General features: G+C 51.4%; 1 protein-coding gene across 1 annotated transcript; it reads left to right on the top strand.

Moving 5' to 3' along the window:
- The first annotated feature begins 249 nt into the window (after positions 1-249).
- On the top strand, positions 250-18,300 carry LOC135418125 (uncharacterized). Its single transcript, XM_064663073.1, has 2 exons — positions 250-318; positions 5,342-18,300. Exon 2 carries the CDS (start codon positions 5,409-5,411, stop codon positions 9,849-9,851), a length of 4,443 nt encoding a protein of 1,480 aa, XP_064519143.1. The 5' UTR covers positions 250-318; positions 5,342-5,408; the 3' UTR covers positions 9,852-18,300.
- The last annotated feature ends 513 nt before the right edge of the window (positions 18,301-18,813 follow it).

Here is an 18,813-nt window from a genome sequence, read left to right as displayed (position 1 = left end):
CCATCCACATGTATGAAATCTCCACTTTTAGTCAGGTTTCCAAGACACACTTCAGCTTGGTGGGGTACTCAAGTGGTACCTCTGTTTTTGGGTGCTGCAAGGCAGCGCTCTGACAACTGGCACAGAGTCTGCTGTGTGGCAGCAGGAGAGGGAGGGGAGAGATCATCCCCATAAAAATATTGAATTGGATTTTATAAGTTTATAGCTATGTTTTGTTTCTTTTACAGAACTATAATCCTGGTGCTTAGAGTGATCTGAAAGGAACAGAAACACTTAGCCTTGAACTTTTGTTCTGCTGCTGCTTCTTGTGCCTCCGAGGTACAAAACATATCTGTAAACTTATAATCAATCAAACTGATGTTCAAGGGCTAAAAAAAAGAAACCCAGAAAGGGTACAGGCTTCATGTTCAATAGTGAGAAACTTGGGGTGGGCAAACCAGAAGATTGCAGTTGGCAATCAACAGGTTTTTGGAGTCTGGCTTCCCAGGTAGGTTGATATGAACCATCTGATTTCTTTCTCCTTCTCTTTCTTCCCCTCCTTGCTCCCCACCCAAAATACAGTCTTGAGCCAGAGGCAGACTGGGCTGCCCCTAAAGCTCTGTTTCTGGCATTCACAAGCAGAGCAAGCACAGTGTCACCCTGGTACAACTGGAAGGGGGAGATATGACAACCCTACCAGTGGGTTGGGGGTGCTCCAGAAGCTGGGAAAAGCTCCTCAGGCTGCATAGGGGGAAATACAGATAACTTGGCCTTTCCTCCCCATACTGGAAATGCTGTATCTGTGCAGTCTGTAGGTGTTATGGATGGACAAACCTCTGCCTTCCCCCAACCCTATCATCCCCAACCCCGTAGCCTTTGTTGGAAGCCCCAGGTCCCCTCCAGTAAGAGCTGGGGGAGGGTTGGCTTCAAACTCCACTAAACAGTAGAGGCACAATGCAAACAAATGTATTGCAGCACGCAGCTATGCAAATAGCTTCAGAGCACAGCACGTTTTCCCCAGCATTAATTGCTGCACCACCGAGGTTGCGTAGCAACAGCTCCGCTTGTGCCTCTGACAGCTCCTGCCCCTTGATGCCTCTGACACCTTCTGTGGCAGGCGGAGAAGGGGGAGAGAACAGGGCTGCCCTGAGAAAGCTAGAAGGGGTGGGAGGTAGTGAGGGGCTCTGATGACAAGATTCGCTTGGGATCCTGGGGTTGTCTTCTGCTGGCCCAAGGTGACATGTGCAGTGGGGCTGGAAGCAGAGTGCTGGGGCACAGGGACAGAGGGACCCTGGCAGCCACAGCCTTGTGTAGGCAGCATTCAAGGCTGGTAGGCAGAAAGGGCAGACCTGCCATCTCGCAGGCTCTGCAGGAGAGCTCACTGACAGGTGGGCTGTCTCTCCCATCGCATTGAATCCTTCTGAGGACTCTATATGGGTTTGTAACTGCACTTGCAGCTTGGCTATAGACATAGAGGGTCCCCAGATAGTTGCCTCTCACTGGCCATGAATCTCCTTTAGGCTTGTGGCTTTTCCAGTCCTTGAGAGAGATGGCACATTCCTCATTCACACCCAAAACTAAGAGAACCTCAGGCCAAGCCCAAGGGGTGAGCACAGGCACCAAAGAGAAGGCTGCAGGTGATATGGGCAGCCCTGGGCTCCCTCACTGGTCTGTCTAGCCTGGCAGCTTCTGTGGGGCTGATCTGTGCCTCCCAAAAGGCAGGCTCTTCAGAGACAGGCCTGACTGCCTCCTGAGAATAATTTTTCCTCCTGTTTGAAACCATGTTCCCAATTCCCATCCTCTGCATTCACCAGTCAGTCTTCAGCTCCTGGTGTGCCTTTGCCAGGTGGTGGAATCTGTTATTGTCCAGCACCTCTCCCTGGGAAGCCACTTCAGCTCTGCAGTCAGCTCACTTCTCCTCTACTCTGATAAGCCACATAAATAAAAAGTTTCTCTGCAACAGTTTGTACTGTCCATAAACAACCCTGCCTGAAGCTGTGGGGCTCTTGATTTAACTCCACTGTTACAGGTGAGCAAGAAACAAGCTCTTCTCCAAAACTGCATTAAGTAGGGAGGATGTGGGCAATCCTGTGTCCATCGGTTGCCTCACAAGAGAATGTCCAGGGACATGTTTTATTTAATAGTAATAACCAGAACAGACAGGAATGGTGGGAAGTGCTGGACAGGTACACAGATTAGCAGGCCTCAGGGAGCACAGAACTGTGTCTGGGAGGTCTGGGGATGGAGAGGCACAGGCTGTGGCTCAGCAACCTGGGGGGACAGGGAGAGGAAGGACAGAGGTGGGACCCAGCCACACAGTCTGGCTGTAGGTGGTGGGGAGAGCTCTGCCCCAAGGTTATCCTTAGACACCCAGAAAAATTAGATGGTGCCTGCCATACCCAAACAGGGATGGGCTGGGAGGAGGAGGAGGAGATCTGCTGGAGGAGCAGATGAGCTCAAGGTGAGAAGTTGCAGCCCATCTTTGAGCTGAAGTGGCGTGACAGCAGAGGACCCTGAACACAAGGTGCCTGCAGAAGCAGGTGAATTGTGTCACTGAGTGTGAAATGGGTCTTCTAAGGAGAAAGGGCATCAGAGCTGAATGGATTTATTTCCCTTATCAAGCAGGAAAAATATTTATCTCTGATTTTTAAATTTACAGCTTGACAAGCTGTGAGTATCTGATTGGCTCCTTGGAGTACAGCGGGGCAAATAAGGTGACAATGAGCACCAAGGCCTCAGTCACACTTCAGAGAAAGAAACTAGGTGAAGGCAAGGCAGAAATGCCACTGGAGCCTTTGGAATCAGGGAGCACAGGTCCTCACTGCCACAAAAGCAGGACATAGGTCTTTCCCAGCCCCACACATTGGTGCAAAACAGTCGTGACCTGTGGCTAGCTGTGTTCAGCATCACAGCTGCAAGAAGGACCACTTTGGTCCCTTCTCCCAGACTAGGAATTCTGTACACAGACCCACAACCTCCACCCTCACCAGGCATCACCCAGCCTTCTCTTTCTTGCCACCCACCCAGGCAACCACTTCACCTATGCCACAGGCTCTTCCTTCACAGCCATTGTGTGTAGCACTGAAGGTGCCCTGGCAAGGAGGAAGGTGGCTGTTTGGCCACTGTAACCCCTTCCCGTGGCTGCCTGGGGAGCATAGCAGTGGGGTGGGCCACAGCAGGGCCTCAACTCTGCTGCTGCCATTCAGGCTCCCCGTGGGAAGATGGCTGCTGCTCTTCAGAGCTGAGCTTGAGAGCAGGTAAGGGGAGAGTCTTTGCAAAGGTGGAAAAAAAATTACTCTGAGCTCTGCCTCTTCAAAAAGCCCCCTGCTCCAAGCCCAGAGAGGTGAAAGGTTTTTTATCCCCTTTTGTTATTCAGCAGGGCAAGGGGAGGAGCTGGGCTGTGTAAGAGATCCTGGCTGACATAACCCTTCCCATGCAGGGCTCTGGAGAGGGGCCAGGTTGTACCTGAGTATTTTTATTTAAACTAATCCCAGGTGCTGCAAGTTGAAAGCCGTCGCAGCGCCAGGTAGAACCAGTCAAGACGGTTGCTGGAGGGTGTTTTTCTTGCCGGGGTGTAGTAAAGCAGTCTCGAGGTATGTTGTTTATTGCTTACCCTGGGAATATGTTCTGGAGGTGTGGAAACGCATCCGGCAAGCTGAGCTCACTCAGCCTTTCCAGGTGGTTTTGGGAAAACCCTGCCCAAGAAGCCTTTAGGGAAACTGAGTGGCCATGATCAAGAGGCAGAGCCTCTTTACACATAAAACGTTACGCGTGGGCAAACTGGAAAGCAAAGGGCTGGCTGGCAGCTGCAGAGGGCAGGCTTGGCTGCAGCCTGGCATTTCTGGGCGAAGAGGAGACCTGGCCAGTCCTGACCCTGAAGCAGCCCTGGGTGCCTCTCCCTGCCCACCATCTGGGGGAAGGAGGGAACAGGAAGTGCCTCCCTGGTGCTTGTGGGTTCCAAGAAAGCAGCCAGCAAGTAGTAAGTAAGGAACAGGTGAGCCCAAGGCTGTCACCGATCACAGCTGGCTCTGGCCCCTGGCTTTCCCTTCTTTATTTCTCTGCTGATGGCTCCTCTGAGCCAGGACTCTTCCTTCTCGTCCACCAGTCGAGCCCTGCGCCTGACAGCATGGAGAGGGAAAGCCTGCTCCACATGAAGCTGCTTTTCCCTACCCTGCCCCTGAACCCTGTGATAAGCATTGCCCCCGTTGACCCAGATGAATGAGCGAGGTTGGTGTCTGATGCTGGGTGGGGGGGCAGAGAAAGGCTGTAGAGGGAGAAAGGACTTTCACTCCTGCACTACAAGGCCAGGAGGTGCAAAGTGCAACTGTTACTGCAGAGAAACCCGACGTTGCTGGCAAAGATCCTGTGTCAGGCAGTGTGGGTGCCAAGGCACGGTGCCCCCTCAGTGTGGTCAGGACTGGGTGGGAATCGCCTGTGCTGCCGTTGGGAACAGATATGGTCTCGATAACAGCACCTGGCATGGCATTCATGATGAGTTCATGCAAACACTGGGTAATTATCCCTTAACCTCTCCACCAGTAAGTCCTAATTAATTGCCTGTGCCAAGCAGGTAAATGATAATGGCCTGGGTTTGAGCGCTAGCTAGCGGCAGTGACCCTGTGCGGTAGAAGCGCACCTTTCTGCACAACCACTGTGTGCTGACAGCCCATCAGCTGTAGAAACACTTCATTAAATGGCAGCTAATCAAAAGTCAGTGCAAATGGCACTGCAGTGCACAGGGTGCATTGCTGCCTGCACTTCCTGCAGGTTGGGAGCTAACCAGATTTTCTGTGCTGATTACAGAGGAGGCTCAGATCTGCTCATTTGCCCCACACCCATCTTCTGCTACTGAGGTGTAAGCAGAATTTGAAGACTTTGAGTAGCTCAAGATTTCTGACATCTAGCTTCCCAGCTGGGATGGTGCTTTTCTCCCACCCAGCCTGGCAGTGCAGAGTGAGCTTGCAGAGGCGTGCAGCCATCCTGGTGGGTCCCAGAAGTACTGGGCCTTCTACACGTGGTACCATGAAGATACTAAATCCAATTCTTTTTAGGTTTGCTTTGAACATGTGACATGGTGCTTATACAATGGGATGTCCTAGGCAGAAGTATAATTATGGGTGCTCTGGCAGTGGGAGACAAACGAAAGTGCAGTCCGTGTCCTGCCAGCAGTGTGTACATGTAAGTGTGCATGCTGGGAGTGAAGGGACACCTGCCAGCTTCAGGAAAACAGAATGCTTGATCCCATGTGGAGGTCAGGCAAGCGATGTGCCTGAGTGGGAGGAGAAGGGTTATTCTGGTTTTGCAGCATAAACTTTGATTCCCTGGGACATGTTACTGATTGCTTCTCTCTTTGTCTCCCTAGTGAGGAAGCAGCAGAGACAATAGCAATAGACTCTAACAATCAGCCGAAGTCTCCACTGGAAAAATTTATGGTCAGATTGTGTACGCATCACCAGAAGCAGTTCATTCGTGTGCTAAACGACATATACACTGAAGTACAACCAGACTCTGACGGCCAGCAGTTGTCTGAATCTGGGAGCATGGAGGTCTCTACTTGTGGCTCTGGTTGTAGCCAGCAAAGCACTGAAAATCAGGATAAGGGTGCTACTTTTACTGAATCAAAGCTCCCTTCTTCCTTGGACCCAGGACAGTCAGGGTCCGATGGCCCCCTGCATGTTACGGGACAAACCCTGAAGCAGCCGGCGGAACTGAAGTCTCTGGACAGAGCAGAGAACTCCAGTCCTCCTTTGAGAAGGGACTTCTGCGAGCTGCCCGTCACCAGGCTTTGCTCTGCTAGTCCAAAGGATAGCTCCACCCAAGGATACCTCAGCACGTTGAACTCTCCCTCTCTGAATTTCCATCATACCGCAAAAAGCCTGGAAGGGCAGCAAGCTGCTGGACACGAGCAAGAAGCTGGTGTCAGAAAGTGTGAGGACAATAAAGAGCCGCTAGCAGGTAAGACTCTTGTGGAAGGTTATATTTCAGTCAAAGTGGCAAATGTGAATGGCAGCGAGGACAGCTTAGACAGCTGTCTGGGGTCACAAAAGAGCTCTTTCAGGGCTCTGCCGGAAGAGTCTTGGGATCCTGGCTTTGCAGTGACCCCCCCTCGCAGAGCCGACAAAGAGAACACTTTGCAATGCAGCTCGAAAGCATCTTTGCACCAGGACTTAGACGCAAAAGAACAAGATGCGAGACCAAAGCAAGAAAACCACCTGCATGCCATGGCCAGGGGCAAGGCAGGCTGCCACCTGCACCCAGCTGACAAGGGCCCGCTCGACAAGTCCAAAGAGGGCTGGCTGCCCACTGGCGCCACACCAGCCGCCCACCGGACCCCCGGTGGGCACCCCCGCACCAAGGCAGCCTCCCTCAGGTCCACTCGGAAGAGCAAGAAGGCATCGGGGTTGAGGATCAACGACTACGACAACCAGTGCGATGTGGTCTATATCAGCCAGCCCATCACCGAGTGCCATTTCGAGAGCCAGCGGTCGGTGTCATCCCACAGGACAGCGAGGAAGAGCACGCGAGGGTATTACTTCAACGGGGAGTGCTGCGAGCTCCCGACTGTCCGCACACTGGTTAAGAGCTCCCGGGCAGAGGAGAGGGCGAGCAGCCCGGCACTGCGAACAGAGACCCTCGTAAGTGCAAAGCCACCCCCGGTGCTCTCAGTGGGAGGGTCTGCAGGGGCAGGACGGGAAGGTGAGAAGAGGGTTTCCCTGAGGCTCCTGGCCAAAGTGGCACCAACCAGCCGAGAAACAAAGGAGAGAGCTGAGCTGGGCTCCATGCAGCTCCGAGATACCCGAGCGCTCCGGTCAAGGGAAGCTGCCATGGCCATGCCCTTCTTCTCCCTCTCTGCTCCACCCAGCCCCCAGAAAGAGGACAGATTGGCTGGGTCACCGCCCCCTGGCTGCCCTCCTGCTGAAGGAGGGGGGATGAGAGTGGGAGGCACTGTCACCTGTGAGGCTGTCAGCAGCCCGGGCTCCTCTGGGGATGGCAGTGGCAGCAGGCAGGCTGCTGATTTTGCTGCCATTCCAGTCCCACAAGCACACAATGGGGAGGAATGTTGTCCAGGCTCTGACATACAAACTGATCCAGACCTTGCTGCCAGCCCAGAGCCAAAGTCCCCCTCACAGCCCTCTGCCACTACAGACACAGCGCCCTTGGCCCACAATGGTGCCAGGGATCCTGACCAGCTTCCAGGCTCAGGGGATGCAGAGCTCTGTGAACAGTGCCTGACAGAGCCCTCCCCATGCTCTCCAGGCTCACAGGCTCCTGATGAGCCCCCTGCCACCATGGATGGGGAGAGTCCCCTGGAGTCCTCTGAAACCTTGCAGTGTGTAGATGTGAACAAAAGCATTGATGCTAAACCAGAAGCTGAATCATCGGTCATGACAGATGATGGCTCTCTTGAGCAAGAGGATGCTGTGCTGGTCAGCACAGCCCTCCCCAAAATCTTGGAAGAGGAGGCAGTGGAGAATAACAGCACAGCAGGTGAAAAAGAGCCTGTTGAAGGGGAAATGCCACCTGATCCCAACAGCTCAGACACTGCAGGGAAAGACTCTGTCTCTTCCAAGGACAGTCTAGACAAGAAGCGAAAGAAAGGCAGGAGAGTACTTGTGGCATCGGATCGATGTCTCCGAAGCCAGCAATCCCAGTCACCTGCCGAGGGCAGTGCTGAGGACTCTGGTTCTTCCAGCTCTGTGCAGCTTCCTTGCCTTCAGATCAAATTCTCCAAGAGCCCTGGCGCCAAGCGGTTCAAGAGAGAAGTGGAGCTGGATGAGGCAGCATCCACACACTTCCCAAATGACTGCTTCCCCAGTGTGCTGCTCAAAACTAGCGAGGGGCCAGGCACTGGCCAGGCTCTAGAGAGTATCGCTGAGCAGCAGCCAGGCGAGGAGAATGGTGTCACTACCAGACAAACCTATAAAAGTATCTTAGTGAAAGAGACTGCTGCAGAGGGAGAAAATCCCTCTAAAGATGACCCCTCTGCTAACAGCAGCCAAAGTCAACTGGATGAGATGCTGGAAATCAGCGTCCAGCCTGATTCTGAGACGAAAAACATTCTCCTCCCTCCAGAGTACAGTGTTCCTGCAAATGATGCCAAGCAAGTGGATGTGAAACCAGGCAATGCCAGTGCAAAGGGCAAGGAGAGCTTCGACAGTGCCAGGGATATGGGCAAGCCAGTGAACTATGAGCTGGTGACTGATTCGCCTCCATGTCCCAGCAGCAGAGGTGGAAACAAGCATCTTCCAGCAAAAACTGCAAAGCATAAAAAGGTTGCCCTGCAGTTTTATAACTTACGACACACACCCGCACCTGCACCGGTAGACACTGCAAAAAAGAGCACACCAGGGAAGGAGTCTATGCAAGTGATCCCCAAACCAAGGGATGAACACAGTTCAGGGAATAATGACTGCCCAGCACTGGAGGACATAGACATGGCTGACAGCAAACCAAAGTTCATGGAGTGGTGTGCTGAAGAGGAGAACCAGGAGCTCATTGCCGAGTTCAACACTCAGTACATGAAAATCCAGAAGGGCTGGATTCAGCTGGAGAAGGAAGTGCAGCCAACCCCCAAAGTAAAGAACAAAGCTGACAAATTGAAAGAGATTTGGAAAAGCAAGAAAAGAACACGGAAAAGTAGAGGATCACTAGAAGTGCAGAAGCTTTCTCCTGTCCAGATGCTCTTTATGAAGGCCTTTAAACTGTCTGACATATGCCAGTGGTTTCTGGAGACAACTGAAACCAGGTCTCTAGTGATCGTGAAGAAACTCAACACCCGTCTCCCAGGGGAGATCCCCCCCATCAAAGTCCCCATGCAGAAGTATTCTGCCTCCAGTCTCTACCCCAGCTCACTGCAAGCTGAACGTTTGAAAAAACATCTCAAGAAGTTCGCTGCCACTACCCCAGCTCGAAATAACCTGAAGAACCAAAAGCTTTGGGCCAAAATTCGTGAGAGCGTTGATAAAGCAGAGGCTGAAGAAGCCACCACTCCCAACCAGACCTCTCCTACCGATGCCAGTACCAAGGAGCTGAGCGAAGACAAAACCACTCAACCTGCCCTCAGCTTGCCCACGCAGGCAAGCACCAGGATCCTGCGCAAGTACTCCAACCTGCGGGGCAAGCTGCGAGCCCAGCAGCGCATGGTGAAGGCTGAGAAGCGGATTGATGGCCCAGGGGATCATCTGTCCCTGGAGAACAAGCAGAGCCGGAAGAGTGTGTGCATCAACCCCCTGATGTCTCCAAAGCTGGCCTTGCAGATCAAAGCAGCCGCCTTTCCTGCTAAATCTCCATCAGTGGATGGGACAGGGAAGGGGCGGAAGGGGAAGAGCAGGTCCCAAGAGGACCCCTTGCCCAAAGTCGACCTCCAGCTCAGCAAGAAGAAGAGGATGCTGAAGGAGAGCGGGAGCACCCAGGAGAGATCCAACTCTTCCACCAAGGACAAGCTGCCTGCCAAAAAGACGAGTAAAATAAAGCATTCAGAGGTCAGCACAAAAGCTCCTGCCACCCGAAAGCAGGCTGCCATGGAGAAGAGCAATAAACTGGCCAGAAAAATGTCTTTCAAAGAGAAGAGAGTCCCGAAAAGGCAGCTGGAGAAGGTGCGGCTCCCTATGCGGAAGGGCAAGGAGAACACCAGCAGACGGACCCTGCTACCCCCCAGCAATGAGGAGCTGTCCAAGTCTCCAAAGCAGAAGCCCCTGGGGGAGTCCTCCACACGGTCACAGAAGATGGCCAACAAGAAGCACAGCAGTGGGAAGACCCTGACAAGATCCATGAAGAAGATGCAGGAGAACAATGTGTCACAGGGCAAGAGGAAGCTGAGGGCAAAAGTGGACTGTTCGCACAGCAAACGCTCGCGACTGGACCCGAAGTAGCGAAGAACCGGTAGCCATGTACAAAACTGATGTATAGTAGTAACCCTTTACCATGCATTAACTAAAGCTGCTTTTATAAGCTGTAGCAAGCCTTTAAAAATCCGCAGTTAAAGGATAACGCCCATGATTTTAGACATCAGCAGATGTGTCTCGGACAGAGAAGAGGTCAGCCTGTCTGGCTCTACTGTTCAGAAGGAAGTTTCTGCAGTTTGAAAGTTCCTTGGGTTTTTTAAACTTGGAACCAGGCAGTTTTTGTTAAAAGTACAGTGCCTTATTTATCACTTTAAAAATAAAAATAAGAAGCTGGTCTGTGTGATTTGGAGGCTTGCGTTTTATACTTGAGGCACAAGCACTTGTACTGTAGCAGAAAGAAAACCACCTTCGTGCACGTGAAGTAGCTTTTGTCAGCTTTGGGTGCACACAAACATTTCCCTTTCCTTCAGAGTCCTCCTTCTGTCTGTCTTTTTAGTGGCATTTAAAGCAAAACCAAAACCATTTCCCATCACTGAAGGAGAGAAAGGCGAGTCTGTCCTTTGTTGGTTCGTTGGTAGCAGCTGCTGGTGTCCTGGACTGTTACCTGCATAAGAGTGTGAAGTAGCTACTGGTGTGTGTGCTGCTGATGACTGCCTGCTTCCCACTGCACAGCCTGTGGGGTAGGGTGGGCCTGCTCAGGCCAAGGATGTGCTGTGGGGGCTCTGGGTACCATGCTGCTGCATGCACTGCTGCCAGTCGGGCATGCTGGGCTGTATCTGTCTTTATTTCTTGCTGGCTTCAGGGATGAACCAGTCCTGCCATGCTCTGCTCTTGGACAGACCTCCTTCTCCCATTTCCCTGCCCTCGTGGTGATTTCTGTGGTCTCTGATGGCAAAGCTGTTTCTGCAGCTCTTCACTGAAAGTTGAAGGGCTCCCTTTTTAAGGGCTTGAGCTCCTTCTGATGTTGGTGCTCTGCAGGAGGGGAGTCCTGGCCCTCACCCTGTGCTTTTGTGCATATCTTGCCTAGTGCGCTCCTAAGCCAGGATTTGCAGTTGGAATAGGGTTGGGATAAGGGACTGCCTTAAGTTTATTTTTTACCATAATTTGCATTTCATCCTTTTACTAGCAAGGTGTGGGAGGTTTGTCCTTGCTTCCGTCTGGCTGTGGAGTCTGAAAGAGGCTGAATCTCTACACTGTCCTGCATGACACCTTTGCAAAGCTCCTCCTCAAGCCTCTGCAGCACATTTAAAAGCCAGCTGGGGGTCTGCAGTGACAGAACAGGGTCACAGTGCCTGGCTCCTTTGAGAAAAACCTGTTAGAAGTACATAGAGCATGTGGCTCTGCTGGCTCTGCTGGCTCTGCTGGGCAGAGACGATCAGTGGCTGGGAAGTGAGTGCTGTGGTCAGGAAAGGACCCTGCTCAGCCATTGCGTTCCCATGGCTTCACTTTCATATTCCTGCACAAAGTCCATTTGCAGGAATCCCAATGCCAGCCCCTTCCCACACAGAAAGAGCAATGCCTGGCAAGGCACCGTGCGGGCTCTGAGGTTGCCAGACCTTCAATAGCTGCCTTGCTGGTCCTTGCTCAGCTGCTTGTCCCTGCTGAGAGCAAGGCTCTGGTGCAGGCCATGAGTTCAAGATGTGCCTGCCCTGGGAGCAGAGGCTGGAGAAGGTTTGGCTGCAAAGGGAATTGCTTTTCATGGTTGGCATTGAACCCCAGATCCCAAAGCCTGGGGGCTGGAGGTGAAAGGCAGATAACTGTCTTTAAATCTTTCATTGTACCCATTTAGTACAGAGAATGAAACCAGGGGTTTGAGATTTGCATGCCCTTCATAGAGCACCTCTAGCTCTCCTGCAGGTATTCCCTTTCCCCAACATTGATGCACACATTTTTGTGTGCTATGGCACATTTTTCTCTTACTGTGAAATGTCTGATTTAAAAAAAAAAAATCCTTTGCCTTTCCTTTGAATCGTGCTAGAATAAGTTAACTCTCTGAACAGCTAGGAAGTGATTAAATCTAGCCTGTCAGTCCCTGTACAGATTAATATGAAATTATCTATTACTTTAATTTTTACTGCATGCATTAAATATGTCAAACATTCCATCAGAAAAGATTTAAAAGCATTTCAGGAGAGGTGTGAGGCAAGAGGGCACTGATGGCAGTTAAATGACTGTTCTGTACCTTTCTTGTGGGTTGTCTTTCCCTCTTGCTTCTCCATCCGTATTTACGGTCCTCCTCTAACCCCTGGCTGGGGCAGCCTCTCTGCAGTCCCGTGGGCCTGGGATTTCTTCTCCTTCCTCTGGGCCAGATGTATGTGTGAGCAGTCCTCTTACCTCTGCTCTTCATGCCTTTCCTCTGCAGCAACCCCCCCTTTCCCCATCCTTCACCATCACTCCTGAAGCACCTGCACTGGTCACCAAGTGCTGAGTGCTCCTCGGGGCTTTTCCCCTCTCTTTCTCTCTTTCATTTTTTAGCTGCTGGTAAATGCAGGCTGTCCTGCTGTCTTCTGTTCTTCTGGGAGCAGGAACCTCATTAGGATAAAACCCTAGAGAAAGCAAGTGGAGAGAGGTTTTCTAGATGGGGTGCTTCCCAGCCTCCCAGCTGCCTTCCTGCACTCTGGCTTTCTCCAGCACCAGTTGGCTCAAGTGTGGCAAGGCTGGGAGATGGCAGGAGTGGAGCAGCATCTGAGCATCTCTGTCCCGGTTCAGTGAGTGCTTAGGCAGTGGTGGGATCAGCACACTGAGCTTCCTGGCAGTGTCCCTGACAGGCATTGGCTCCAAAGATGAATGGCAAGGACCTCTTGTGTGAAGGAAGCAGAGATGCTAAAAGAAAAGCTATATTCCTCCCACACCTTTTAACTTCCAGTCTCAGTCTGTGGTCTTCTCTTGTATTGCTTCGTTTTGACTTGGTTGGATGGAGGTTTCCTGTACTGAAGGCAGGGAATTGCAGGGCTCCAGAGGGGAGTGAGGTGGGTTTGGCCATGCTGGGCAGCGTGCAGGCAATGTGGTTTGAGACTCAGAATGCCTGCAGCTTGTCCCAGGCTCTGATCACCTTCAACCAGCATCTCTGTCCCTCCCTGGGGATTGCCAGAGACGTTTGGCAAGCCTTAGTTTTCCCACATTAGATCCAGTATGTCCTGTGCAAAGAGCCTAACAGGAGCTGGGCTGAGCCTTGTAGGTGTAAATCTGAATTTCTGCACACTTCGATGAGGAAAGGTAGAGGGTGTGGGGGTTTTTGTCAGGATGGGGCTGAAAAGAGGGTTCTGTGCTGGGCTGTGAGTTGTTAATCTTGTCTTCAGAAAGCAAATGAAGAGAAAGCAAATAATTCTGAGGGTTTTTTCCAAAGAAACCCATTTTTAAATACAATTGCCCCAGCCTGCTCCCTGGGACCAGCCTGGGGGCACCTGGCTTGGGTGGGAAGACACAGAGCAGCACCTTGGGCATCTGCAGGGACAGGGTTTGCAAGAGGTGCTGAGCTGGGCTGTCCCAGGTGGTGAGATGGTCTGGGATTTTGTCACAAGGGACCCCTTGACCCCCTGCTCTACTGTCCTCAGGGCCTGTCCCTGGAACCACAGCCTCTGCAGGGCTCTCCCCATCTGGACAAGTAAACCTTGCTCAGAACTGCTCTGTCTCTGCCTCCTCCTTTCCTCCAAACAACTCCACCTTATTACAGTTTTGAGGAAAGCTGGAGTGATTCTTCTCTACATAGTGCTGTTTCTGAGAAGCTGGCAGAAGTGTTTCCTCCCACAGCTGCTGCACTGGGTGGTGGATTTAACTCACGCAGGTAGTTTTTAGGGAGAGCTGGCTGGTTTGCCAAGGAATGAGTAGGGTGAAGCCATTGCCTGTGGCTGAGCTGTTGCAGGAAGCACTTGGGGCATGACCTCTACAGCCCACCTTGAGGTGGGAATATTGCTACATTTGTACAAGTTCTTGGAATTATGGATTTGTGCAGTCCTTTGGGTTACCCCACAGGGGAGGATGCCTCAGGGGTAAGGTGGGCCAGGGGCCTTTGTCATCTCTAAAAAAGTGTTAAGGCTTTCTGCTCTGAGGAAGCCCCCAGCTCCTTGCCAGGCTTCTCTCCATGCTGTCACTGCTCCTGGAGATGCTGTCTTTGGGTCCTCTGCCTTTCCTGTGTGCATTCTCCATTTGACACCAGTAATAGGAGTCAGGCCTTGCAGACTAAAAGACCTACTTTTAACATGCTTTGCAGTTGATTTTCTGAGTGCTTTATTTTGGGGCAGGAAGAAGGAATGCTGTAATTTGCTAGAAAATTGAATTAGTAGCAAATTAAAGGGTCTGCCTGTGAGGTGATTGTCTGGCAAGGTAGCATTGCCTGGGTAGCTCCATTTTTTTAATCAGCGCTAAGAAATTTGAATTTTTTCTCCTTTTCTTTTTTTCCCCAATCAGTCCTCATGTTGCATTACTCTCTTGCCAATATACTTCTGTATTTCCTCTCTTCATGAAGCCACATTTCAGCCAGAACAGTGCACAAGAGACACAGAAGTAAGCAGAGGTGATACCACATGTATATAACCTGTTGCTCTTGTTAATGACATGTGCTACTCATTCCTGTTTGTCCTGCAGCGAGGTAATGGCAAGGTGTGCTGCTGAGGCACAGCCCCTGCTTTAAAGCAGGCTGTTCCCAATAAAGGCAGCTTTTATGCCATGCAAGGGATGCACAGGGAGCTGCAGATGAGCTTAATGAATGGAAGGAAATAAGCAACACGATTATTGCCTTATTCCACATGGACATGGAGTGTGTTTCCATGTGCTATGGTGCAGAGCTGCCCACTGGCACTACCACAGTGCCATCCTCAGATCCGCAGCCTCACTGCGCTCCTCGTCTCCTGCGCCACCCTACAGCTCCCTGTGTTTCTTCAGCTCTGGATTTCAAGTGCTTCATCCCACAAAACAGATCTCTTCCAGTTACTTTGGCTGTCCTTGCTGGGCACTTTCTCATGATATTCTTGAAACTAGTCTCCATCATGCACCCCAGTCCACATAGCAGGTGCAGCATCATCTTAGCTCTGCACCTTCACTGTCCCTCTGCTGCGAGCCCCCCTCTCTCATTTGCATGCTTACCTTTTCCTCTCTCACTTTGTCATCAGCAGCTCTGGGTCTTCACCCTTCATATGGTCAGGATCTGTCTATCTTAATTGACCTCCAGGAGGAGCTCTGTTTGCCAAGCTCAGAGTCCAAACTTATGTTGGGGGTTGAGTGCTGCAGTAAGAGCAGTTTGAGCCCAGGGTGGCCCTTACTACCTGTAGCTGTTAGGATCTTGTCTAGGAAGGCTAGCCCTGGAATGGGTTTCCCTGCTGACAGGGTGCATGCAAGGTACCCAAGACACGCATGTGTTTATTTTCATCACTGACTCGTCCCTGGCAAGGTCCTGTTTGCTGGTGTTTGCTGTGTGCAGTGGGATTTCTGTAGTCAATTGCCAGCACGTCAGTGAGACACATTTGCAGCAAACCTCTGAAGAACCGTCCAGCCAGTGCTGATGCTTCTATGTTGCTGATCAGTGTCCATGAGCTGGGAGAGTGGGATGAAATTGTCACTGCTGCTCTCTGCATCCCTGTCCCTCCTGTGCTGGGGGAGCCATCCGGTGCTAGACTGAGTGGGCTGGTGGGCTGCCCATGCTGCTTTTTGCTGACATGCAAATGAGCAAAGATGCAGCCCATCCCATGTCCCAGCTGCTCTTGTGGCACCTCTGGAAATGCTGGTGTTTCCGAAAGCTCTGCCAGCTCCTAGTAACCTCCCCGGAAATAGACACGCAATCAGATGTACTGGTGCCCTGTTTTTAAAACTTGCTGATGGACATTTTCTCTCTCCAGCTCATATGCTTTCAGCCTGATAACTGCATTCCCAGTAGAAGATGACTGAGAAAGCTATGATTCCCAACCTTCTGTAGGCACAGGCAGTTCCTGGAGCAGCAGGGAGGTGTGGGTGGCCGTCCAGGTTGGGCTCTCACCTTCCCACCAGCAGCAGTCATGCTGGGAGAAGATGGCTGAGCCCCAGCCAAGGTGTACTCGGGTCTGCATCCTTGGGCTGTACGCCTGGACAGCCCAGGAGCAAGATGGGGGTAGGCTTCCCCCTGCCAGGGAACACCACTGCAGCTTTTCTTGTAGTGGTAGTTTTTTTGAGCAAACCACAAGGCTACGATGTCCCCACGTCGTGCACATTCTCCCCCGTGTGTCGTAGTATCCATTTGGCCCATCCTTTAGCTTGGTGGTTGTGAAATGAATCCATCTGTTCTAAGATGTTCTCAGGAGTTCTTGTTTGTATTAAGCTCACCCCTAGGCTTAGCAGAAATCACAGTCCCCATCCTCCCTCCCTCCCTCTCCGCGGACAAGCCCTCTCCTTCACGAGCACTTCCACCCTCTCCCTGAAGGGCGGCAGAGGGCAGCTGGCGGTTTTGATTCAGGGCACGTTGGCAGCTTTGGGGCAGCCGAAGGAGCTGGGATGCAGCCGGCCGGCATTTGTGACATGGGTCTGGAGGCCAGGCGCTCCCACGGGCTGCACTGCTTGCCAATGTTTTCTAAGTCTGTTTGTAAGAGTACCTAATTTTAAAATGAAATGTGAATATATATTATGTGTAGGTGCCATGTAAGATAGTGTTGTGCTAGGCGGCAGGATGCTAACCTACTTTTTAAGATTTTTGGGGACAGGAAAAAGCATTTTTCTCTCACTTCATGCTCACAGATCTAATATTGTAAATAGGTTTTTTAAATATTTATTTCATGGGCTTTCCACAGGTTCTTGTCCTGGCTGGTGTGTTGGTTGGTGGGGCTCTATTGCCCGGCGTGCCGCAACCAAAGGGCTGGCGATTGCGTGGGGGATGGGATGGGGTGGGACAGTGTCGGGGGGGGGGTGGGGGGGGTGGGTGGTGGTGGTGTTCCGTTTGGTTTTATGTCACATCAAAGTTGAAGCATTAACTCTTCCTCTTCGTCTTGTTTTGATGATGTCAGGCCTGGCCAATGGCCACGGTACCCAGGGAGGCAGCGAGCTCCCATGGCTGGCTGGGATGGCCGTTCCCCAGGGTGGGAGGCACTGCAAGCAATAAGATTTGTAGTAATAATGTCTGCTTTGATGGCAGGGGCTCTCGGGGATCAGGGCTGGGTGGGAAAACCCTGCTCCCGGCAGGGGCTCAGTCCAGCATGGCATGGAGGGGATCTCTTTACCTGGGGATGCCCAAGGAAGCGTCCCCAGGGATGGAGGAGGTGGGGGCTGCTGTCACCCCCAAGGAACCCCCCTAAAACTGCCAGGGTAGAGCAGGTAGTTACTGATAGCAAATTCCTGCTAGTGAATTACTGCAGCGAGCAGCTGCCTTTGCGGGTACGGGTGACCCAAGGGAGCACACCGCTGTCACCACTACAAACCCAGGGCTGGCTCGAGAAGGGCATTTGCGTATTTGCTTATCATTCTGCAATTTTAATTCTCTTCTAGGAGGTTTGAGGTCATTTGGTTATTTTTTTCCTAAATGGATTCGGATTTTTCTTTTTTTTTTTTCTCTTAACCCCTTTTATCCTGGTGTAGCTGACTCTGACCCCCAGTCCAGCTCTCTGTGAGGGGCAGCGGGGCAGTGTCAGCAGGATCAGGGCTGCTTTTATGGTGATGGGTTTCTGACTTTGGGGGATGGAGTGAGGAGTGCTGCTGGGTCCCAGCCCTGCAGGACTCCTCATCAACCCCACGCTTCCTTCACCCTTGGAACAGGTGTGTGAAAAAAAGAAAAAAAAAAAAAGAAAAAAGGAAATAACAACAGTAATTTTTTTCTTAAGATGCTCAACATTTACATATTATCTCCACCCTGATGGCAAATGTTTTTCCTTCATCTGTGTCTGCTTTCCTGGGAGAGTTTTGTTTCTCTGTATGTTTCTATATGAATTTTAGACACTGAGCTGAAATTCCTCCTGTCCGGTACTGTATGTTTGAGCCTAAGCAATGTGAACTGTACAGACCAGCAGTGGGAAGTGGGAGCCGGTGACTGCACCTGGGAGAGCCGTGGCTTGGGACGGCATTCCCGGTTGCTGTAGGGAGCAGGAAGTACTGTGTCATGAGTTGGGAAAATGAACTGTCTGCTGTGAATTCTTGGTTGGAAATGTGGAGAGGAGTTTCCATTAAATAATGTTTACATACCTCACCTGATGAACCTTTGAAAGTGTATATATAAAAAAAAAAGAAAATAAAATTATATTAAGTTGCTTTAAATCAATATGTATAGCTATAAGAGCTGGGTCATTTGAACTTTGAATATGTATCGACTCTCTAAATGTTGACATTTTGTGAACTCTGTGCTCCTGTCTTTTATTTCATTCTAGCCTATGGAAAAAGTTGTGTTCTTGTTCCAGATAAAAGGTCCCTGACTTAGATCTGAACTCCTCAAGGATTCCCACAACCTTGTTTTCTGTTGATATTCACCCTATGAGCTTTCTAAAGGTCCGTATTTTATTGCAGCTTATTAAATGTTTCTTTGATATCAGCACTTGTTTGGTGTGGTAAGTGGGGAAGGGCAAAGGTGAGTGAGTGCGCAGGGTGGAGGGCAGTGGGCTGGCACTCTCCAGGTGTGAGCCCCTCCCTCTAGAGGGGGGATATAAATGCCCATGTGGGATTTCAGTGCTCCCACACTGGTGCCTGAGCTGTGGAAGATTATGTTTGTGGCACCAACAGTGCAACCTCTCTGTGTTCCTGGGGACTGCTACTGAGGCCCCCCCTCCCTGTCCCCAGAGAACTACATGTGCCCAGTTTCCCCTATAGCCTGTAGCCATTCCATCCACACAGCAGGCACTGGCCCTATGGCTTCTCACACTGCCTCATGCAGTGACTCCCTTTGCAAGGTGTTGCATGGATAACCCCAGCTGCATGTCCCTCCACCATGTGGCTCACACTCTGGCCAGAAGCAGTGGCCGGGGCTGCTCCAGGAGTAGCAAATCATCCCCCATGTCAGGATCAACTCTTTCCAGCCTGTGTCACCTCCTCACACACCCAGCAGCTC

This window comes from Pseudopipra pipra, chromosome 8 (genome assembly GCF_036250125.1).
Source record: "Pseudopipra pipra isolate bDixPip1 chromosome 8, bDixPip1.hap1, whole genome shotgun sequence".
Classification (NCBI taxonomy): Eukaryota; Metazoa; Chordata; class Aves; order Passeriformes; family Pipridae; genus Pseudopipra; species Pseudopipra pipra.
Note: the sequence above shows the minus strand (reverse complement) of the source record. Positions and strands in the feature narration are given on the sequence as shown.

Excerpts from the sequence above, each read along its gene's own strand:
- LOC135418125 (XM_064663073.1), top strand. The coding sequence starts at position 5,409 with ATGGTCAGATTGTGTACGCATCACCAGAAGCAGTTCATTCGTGTGCTA.